The sequence below is a fragment of the Nansenia antarctica genome (genome assembly GCF_963989245.1).
Source record: "Nansenia antarctica genome assembly, chromosome: 1".
Taxonomy (NCBI): domain Eukaryota; kingdom Metazoa; phylum Chordata; class Actinopteri; order Argentiniformes; family Microstomatidae; genus Nansenia; species Nansenia antarctica.
Window position 1 is genome coordinate 94,885,409 of NC_137674.1, and position 8,794 is coordinate 94,894,202.

At 47.1% G+C, this 8,794-nt stretch overlaps 1 protein-coding gene across 1 annotated transcript; it reads right to left on the reverse strand.

Moving 5' to 3' along the window:
• Positions 1–6,910: 6,910 nt before the first annotated feature.
• Positions 6,911–8,794, reverse strand: LOC308154432 (uncharacterized protein; the record flags this gene model as incomplete). Its single annotated transcript, XM_080527593.1, has 1 exon — positions 6,911–8,794. The coding sequence occupies one exon, from the start codon at positions 8,792–8,794 to the stop codon at positions 6,911–6,913; it is 1,884 nt and encodes a 627-aa protein (XP_080383719.1).

Genomic DNA, 8,794 nt, shown 5'->3' on the forward strand with positions numbered 1-8,794 from the left:
CCCACAATAAACAAGCGTTAAGCGGTTTGCCCTCCATGTCCAGTCGCTGGTCTGCCTTCTAAAGACATTGGGCACTGACGGGGATGTGGAACTCCGCTGTGGGTCTCATGCGGCAAGACTGCTATGCAAACCACCCCCAGAGCAACGGGCGGACTTCCGCCGATGCACTTTCCGGGAGCCAAGAACTGTTCCCACCCTGCTCGATCTGGCACAGTGGCTCCAGTATGAATCGTGGTGCCAGGACTTCGACGGACAGATATCATCCAAAGTGGTGAAAGAGCAGCACGCATCCAGGTCAGAGGGTCGCCATGGACAGCGGCCCACTACTGTCCTCCACGGATCAAAGGGCCCTGAGTCCACGGGAGACTCCAAGGGGAAGAAGGGGAGAATCAAGCCCTACTGTCCTTTTTGTGAAAATGAGGAACACTTCCTCAGCCAGTGTGAAGAAGTCACAAAGCTGACCAAAGAAAAGCTCACAGACTGGATAAAGGCCAACAAGAGGTGCTGGCGCTGTGCAAGGCCTCACCAAGCAGCCCGATGTGACCTCAAGAAGCCCTGCAGCCTGTGCCAAGGGAAACATCTCCGCGTCCTACATGAAGTCAACGAGCGATCACCGAGACCATCGGCGAAGGAGGAGAGTGGCCAGGTGAGCTCTGTCACTGAGACCCTGTACGTCGGTCGACCACCAGAGGGCAACAGAGTTCTACTGAAGGTCGTCAAAGTGCTCCTCCATCATGGCAATCGCACTATAACCACCTATGCCATCCTGGACGACGGGTCCGAAAGGACTATGCTCCTGTCAGCGGCTGCCAGAGAGCTCGGCCTACAAGGCACACGTGAGGACCTGACCTTGCGGACCATCAGACAGGACGTCCAGACTCTCCGCGGCTCTACAGTAGCCTTCCACATCTCTCCTGCCTCTGATCCAAAGACCAGCTTCCTAGTCTCCCGGGCCTTCACTTCCGCTCGCCTGGGTCTGGGTGACCAGTCCTACCCGATGGACCGACTCCAGAAGAGGTACCCCCACCTGGCTGGCCTGCCAATCAAGCCCTTTCAGAGTGTTAGACCACTGGTGCTTATTGGCTCCGACCACCCAGACCTGATCACCGCCATCGAACCAGTCAGACTGGGTCCTCGAGGTGGGCCCGCCACTGTCCGTACCAGACTGGGTTGGACCCTTCAGGGTTCATCCAGCAGCCTTTACGTCCATAGCAGTGTCTGTTGACATCAGTTCCGACACAAGATTCAGAACTGTTCAAGCATGTTAGAAGACTCTGGCAGCTAGACACTCTTCCATACAGGAGTGAGAAGGTCGTAACCAGGTCGAAGCAAGACCATGCAGCAGTAGCCCTCCTAGAAGAGAAGACCACCCGCGTAGAGGTTGCAGGAGTCATGCGTTATGCCACGCCTCTTCTGCGCAACGGAGGCATGCCTCTCCTCCAACCCCCAGAAGAGTGGCCTGTCAAGCCCAGTGTCGAACACGATGGAGACGCCTCCGAGCTGCGAAAGTCTTCTATCTTCTGTCAGCGCAGCCGACGCAGACATGAAGCAGTATGACACATGGAAGGAGCTGCAAGAAGCTACAGCGCAGGAGCTACACTGGGCGGCAGATCAGAACAGCATCTGTACTGCTGAAGATTACCGAAAGGCAGAGATCCTCATACTCAAACGATCCCAGCGGGAGAGCTTCCCAGACGAACTGCAGCTCCTGAAAGCAGGTAAATCTGTCGCATCCAACAGCAGATTGCTCACCTTGTCAGCAGAGATGGATGAAGAGGAGGAGCTCATTCGTGTTGGCGGCAGACTCCGTCATGCTGAACACCTCGAGCCGTCAGCTGTGCATCCTATCGTGTTGGATCCTAGCCACGCCTCTACCAGACTCCTCATTCAAGACTTCGACAGTCGTCTGCACCATCCTGGGCCCGAGAGGGTGTTTGCGGAGATACGATGCTCATACTGGATCCTGCGGGGCCGTGAAGCGATACGTCGTTACCAGCACACCTGCACGGAATGCCGACGCTGGAAGGCCAGACCTTCTGTTCCCAAGATGGCAGACCTGCCTCTCGCCCGCCTGCGCCTCTTCAAACCAGCATTCTTCTCTACGGGGATGGACTGCTTCGGGCCATTTCAAGTCAAGGTGGGAAGGCGCACGGAGAAGAGGTGGGGTATAATTTTTAAGTGTCTCACCACCAGAGGTGTGCACTTAGACCTCCTGAACAGCATCGACGCCGACTCGTTCTTGATGGCTCTCCGGCGATTTATCGCCCGCCGAGGGACACCAGCCGAGCTGTACTCTGACCAGGGAACCAATTTCCGGGGAGGAGAAAAGGAGCTGCGAGAGGCGTTCGCTGCCCTGTCACCAGATCTACAACAGCAGCTTGCCAAGCAGAAGATCAGTTTCCACTTCAACCCCCCGGCAGCACCCCACTTCGGAGGAGTGTGGGAGAGGGAAATCCGTTCTGTGAAGGCGGCCTTGTACACTACGGTGGGAGTCCAGTCAGTCACTGAGGAAGTGCTAAGGACCGTGCTGCTTGAGGTGGAGGGGATACTCAACTCCAAGCCACTGGGTTACGTCTCGTCCAGCCTCACCGACCTTGACCCTGTGACGCCAAATGTTCTTTTGATGGGGCGGCCCGACGGGTCCTTACCCCAGATCGTGTATCCAGAGACTGAACTAATGAGCCGTCGTCGCTGGAGGCACTCCCAAGTTCTGGCAGATCGCTTCTGGTCTAGTTTCCTGCGGAACTATTTGCCTAGCCTGCAGACTCGCCAAAAGTGGCACTCGACAAGGGACAACCTCCAACCTCCCCGAGGGAGCGGTCGTGATGCTGGTAGACCCCCAGCTTCCACGAGCCCTGTGGCCCATAGGCCATGTCACCAAGGTTCACCCCAGCGCTGATGGCACTGTCCGCTCTGCAGTCGTGAAGATCGGAGATCGTGAATACACCAGACCAGTGGCCAGGCTGATCGCCCTGCCATCGGTCCCTACCAGTGAGGAAGACCACAGCACTGTCGTCACCGCCACCCCCTCGTAAGACACTAGAGACTTTGTCACCTTTCTTGGGAGCGAATGTACTCCGTACTTTCGGGGGCGGCTGTTAGAAAGGTTCCAATTCATGATTCATGATTATTATATTTGGTTATCATTTCCACCTTAAGAGCTAAGCTGTGCGTAATATCACCTGCCACCTTAAGTGCGCAGTGCATTCTGGGCCGCATTGATTCAGAACGGAGAATAAGTTGAAAGTTACCACAAGTTTCTCATGTTACAACTCCAATCATTTAGCATCGTTGTGCAGCATTACAGTGTCAATGTGCGTCACTGAATTACTGTAAGTACAATGTTTCACCCAGTATTTAGGTTGTACATATTTGCTGTGTTGATTTGGATACTGCCGTTTTCTGCACTCTATACTAGCACTAGCAATTAGTTTGGCCATGTGCTTTCTATGGGCGCCGCTATTGCGTGCTCTTCAATGAAGCTCGTTTGGCGCAGTTCATGCTGCAGAGATTGATATTCGAGTACTGTCTTAAGTTGGTGTTATAATTCAGATTGTACGGCAAAGTGTACTGTTAAGTAGCATAATGTGTATGGTTAAGTTACATGTACTTTTGTATTGTAGAATGCATTTTGATATTGTAGATCAGTACTGTATTATTAGTAACAGCATGTGTACTGTAATACCTCTTTCTGTTTATTGCAGAACCACACATACACCCATTGTAGTGTTTGCAATCATCCTACCCATGCCTGAACTGTACCCTGCCTGAACCCACTAAAGAAACCTGGGGCCGGATTCACCAAAGTGTTCTTAAGATAATTCTTAAGACAATTCTTAAGAAAAAAGATAAGATGTTCCTAAGAATGTTCTTAAACGCTATTCACCATTTTTTTCTCAAGAATTGTCCTATGTCTTAAGAACTTCTTAGTTTTCTCACTTAAGAAGTTCTTAAGAAGTTCTTAGTTTTCTCACTTAAGAAGTTCTTAGATTTTGAACTGTGATTTTTACACCTGTGTGTGTCTCTCTCTCTCTCTCTCTCTTTTGAACTTATGATCTTACTTATGATTAATTAAGTAGTATACATCAAATACAACAACTGCCTCCTTGATTTACTTTCTGAGTACATTGTGGTGTAATCTAGGAATAGGCCTACATGTGACACAGGCTGAAAGGCCCATTTCAGTTATATCTCAAACATGCTTTATGTGATAGGCTACATTCACACAAAAGTACTCTGACCAACTTGAATTAACAAAATGTGTTAACACATTGTCTAGGGCTAAACTAAATATTAATAAAATCAAATAAATCCAAATAAAAATAAAAAATAAAATAAAAATGCAATACAAAATGGTTCAAGTAAGACTTACCTTTCACTTTAGCTGCTTTAAGACAGGTGAGAGCTTCTCTTAAAGTTGAGAAGAAATCTAAGAACTTTGTTTTCGAGAATCTCATTTGTTCTTAAGTTGTTCTTAAGTTCTATCTTAGGAAAAATCTTAAGAAGAAAGTTAAGAAAAAACTAAAGAAAAGATAAGATTTTCTTTATGAATACCAAATCTTCTTAAATTTTGTTCTTAAGAACACATTTTTTCTTAAGAACGCTTTGTGAATCCGGGCCCTGGTCTTTAAAACAAAGTTCTGTTGATATATGGGAGTTGCTCAGTGTTGCTATTTCCTGTCTTTATTCCCACTCTCTCCTATTCCCTATCATGTGTGTGTGTGTGCGTGCGTTTATGTGTGTGTTTGTGAGAGCGATGCCTACTGTTATGTGAACTCAGTGTAGTGGAAAGGCTTAATCAATGGTCGCCATAGTGATGAACTTGGGTGCCTTTCAGCAATTCATTCTCTTTTGTTTGGTGTTGGTTTTAAATTCAATCACTTGTCATGGAAGTTATGCTGTTCATTATCCAAAAGGGTTTGAGTTGAGCCTTTGTAGATCTGAAAGAAGACATTTTTAAGACTTAGAACCCACTTTTAACTGTAATTCAAAGTATTTTGTGTTGTAACTTAACATAACTAGTGTGCTTGGTGCAACCCATTCAAGTTTAGTAGTGACTAAATCTTGATTTAGTAAATACTTATGCTATAACTAGGGTTAGTTTGTACTTAGTAAGAAGTGATGCAACCGACCCCAGGTGGGCTAAAGAGCCGAGTCCAGGGAGAGGGACTTTGCCTGGTGTGAATGCCTACAAACAGGTGCTCTAATCTGCGTTTTAGACCCTGGGCTTCTGGACTGGATACCGTGAAAGCAGTTCCCATTGGGGTCCTCGGTCTCTTGTGTTCTTATCTTCACATAAAGGCCCAATAGTACTGCCTAATGACTGACGAAATATTGTTCCAGCGCAGTCACTCCACTTACACAGTTCTAAAACATGGTCTCAATGTAACTTAAATGCTTATCAAACAAATTTATTGCAGCGATAATAACTCTTTATTAACAATTAAATTAAAAACAAAACAGGACACAAAATTCAATTACATTAAGTGTGTTATAATTGACCATGTCCTATTTTAGTTAAATCTAAAACCACTCACTGAATTCCAACTATGTCACAATCATTGTGGTTGGATGTCATGGATGATCATTTCAAATGTAGAATTTAGAAATGGTACAGTCATACTTGGACTTCCTCTGTTGAAGAATGTTGTGGAGGTAGAATTGTAATGCTTTCATCCCACTACTTAACAGTGATTCATTTGGATCGGATTCAATCACACTTGATTTGTGTGATTGAATCACTAGTTGTGTTCTTGAAGTATTTTATTGTTATTTTGTTGCTATTCATTTGCTCACTCCATCACCTCTTAATCACCACATCTTTAGGCTAGATGAATTTAGACAAAGGTCTGATAAAATCAAGTAATAACAAGTTTTGATGTAAGTCTGTTTTAAGAGTATAACATGTAAATGTGTCTCATCATGTACACCAATAATTGTGGCAGGGATGACATCATAGTGACATCAGGACATTTGTATTCATGCAGTTCAAATTTCACAGCTGCATACACAGTTTGGCCTCTTTCATCCCCTCTGCCCAGATGTGTATTTCTAACAAACAACCTCACTTTTTTTTCTTTTTTTTTTAATTTAGCATGCTTACTGTTACCATATGGAACAGCTGTAATCACCACTGACCATATGGTCATAGATTCTCTCACTAGAACCAGAGACAAAGGTAAATACATGCACATCTGTGAAAGATCGTATTTATGTTAAGCACATGTTTTAGTTTACAGTGGAATTATTTTCTAGCACCGAATTGTATTCCTAACACCCTGGAACAGATGGCAGGGGAAGATGTTTAACTTAAGCTAAACAACTTACAGTAAAAAAAAATATATATATATATATATATATCAGATCAGATCAAAACACAATAATAACACAATAATAATAAGTAATGTAAGTAAAAAAAGAAAAAAGTAACCATACATTGATAAAGTAATAAAGTGATGGATTTTACAGTGGTTTACAGTGGCTTATCTTAGTTGCATTGCTGTTTCAACCATTAAAATGATTCAGGACCAGATACTGTTGCCAGATCTACACTTTCATTGACACTTCTATCATGGAGTACTAGTCTACAGCTGTTTGAAGAAATGTCATAGCTGTACACTCCTCTCAGGATAATCATTCTTTGTTCCTGTATTTCAGAGTTCATACCACTAGAAGGAGACAAGACAATGCTATGTAAACAGTTTGTCACTGTCTTCTACTGTATATCTGGACACAATATTGAAAGTGTTTTACTGGAGATCACAACTTCATATTTATAAGTGTTCGGTCCACTATTCCCTACAAACTGGCTCACTAAAGAGATAGTGTCCATGAAAAGTGTGAAATGAAAATGCAATACAAAAGAAATGACATCTTGACATTTGAAGAGGGGGCGAAACTATTATTGAGGCTAGAGCATATCATGACCCCTTTGCATCCTGCCTGATATCATGCTGCGTTTCCTGTTTGCTCCAGCAGACAGTGCCCCTAGATCTTCCATGGCCTGGTTAAGCCGGTACATCCCATACATGGCAGCCAAGATCAGGACCACGCCCATGGCCAGGAGCAAGAAGTGGAGGGTCATGAGGAACCAAGCGTACTCCCCATTGGCAGGCAGGGTCCACAGATAAACCCAGCCCTTCAGGCGGTTGTTGTGCACAAACTCAAGTCCCTGCTCAAACACCACCTTTTCATAGAAGGTAGGGGACTGGTTGTTGGAAACAGAAGTCGGTCGAACGGGAGGAACTAAAGTGGTTAATGGCTGGGATGTGTGGTCGTTCTTCTCAGTAGTCTGTGTGGTGGTTTGTACGATGGTGGATGTCGACATGGAGGTTGGAGTGGTGGTGGGTCTGGTGGTTGCAATGTGCGTTAATGCCCTTGTGGTGAACCCAGCGCTTGTCTCTCTGAGAAATGATGGCTTAGTCATTAAGAACACATCAAATCCCACTGGAGAGTTGGTAGTGAGGCTGCTTGAGAGCGTGGTAACATCACACTTAATCTCTTGGTCGAGCAGTGACCCTAGTGAGCGGTTCAGTAGACGTTGTGGACTATGGCATATCACGTCCGTCCTATTGATGACCACACCTTCATTACGTCTTAGCCAACTTGCAATGCCACTGATACTACATGTACAGTCCCATGGGTTACCACTCAGAGTAACAGCCCTTAACCCCCCCATAGTGGAGAAAACCTCCCCTGGAAGAGTCTTCAGCTGGTTGTTGTTCACCTCAATGTTCGTCAGCCTGGGGAGGCCTGCGAAGATGCTCTCAGGGAGGGAGCGGAGCTTATTGTTATTGAGGAGAAGGGTGTCCATGTTTGCCAGCTGGGAGAATAGATCAGGGTGCAGGTCGTGGAGGTGGTTGGCCTTCAGCGAGAGCCTGTCGAGCCTGGGGAGGCAGCAGAAGATATCCCGGGGCAGATCCCGCAGTTTGTCGTTGAGGTGGAAAGACAGCTTCTGTAGCCCGCTCATGTTGGCAAACAGGTTCCCTGGCACCGTGGTGAGATTGGTGCCATACAGGTAGAAGTTGGTAAGCAAGGGCATGTGCCCCATCAGTTGGTCAGGCAGTGCCAGTAGAGGGTTGTTGTAGAGAGTGAGCTTCGAGAGTTTGGGCATGTTGTAGAAGGTCTTCTCTGGGACACCCTGGAGCTGGTTGGAGGACAGGGTGAGGGTTGTGAGGTTGCCCAGGGCCCAGAAGACCTTAGGAGGGATGTCGGTGATCTGGTTATAGTGGATTTTGAGCTCCTGGAGGTTGGCCAGCTTGTGGAAGGCTCCAGGATGCAGCACCTTTAGCTGGTTCTTGTAAAGCATGAGGTACTGCAGCTGGGTCAGCGCGTGGAACACCCTGGCTGGCAGCTCTCGCAGGGCGTTACTGCCCAGGTTGAGGAAGCTCAGGCTGCTCAGTGTGGTGAAGACATCCAGGTCCAGGTGGGAGATAGAGTTTTGGCTGAGCTCCAGCTCAGTCAGATTGGTCAGGCCCTGGAACAGCACAGGGGGGATGGACTCCAGATGGTTCCCAGCCAGGTTCAGCTGTGTCAGGCTGACGAGCGGGCTGAACACCCGTGGTGGAAGGCTGGAGAGGGTGTTGGAGGACAGCTGGAGGGAGAGGAGCTGGGGAGCCACTAGGAAGGCATCGGGATGGAGGGTGTCTAGGGAGCTGTGGCTGAGACTGAAACGCAGCATGAGGGTTAACTTGGCGAGGCTCTGGTCGTTCAGGGCTTTAATGTTGGTCCTTTCGAGCTGGAGACGATAGGTGTGGAGGGGCAGCTCTTTTGGCACGTCCGTGATGCTGCCCAT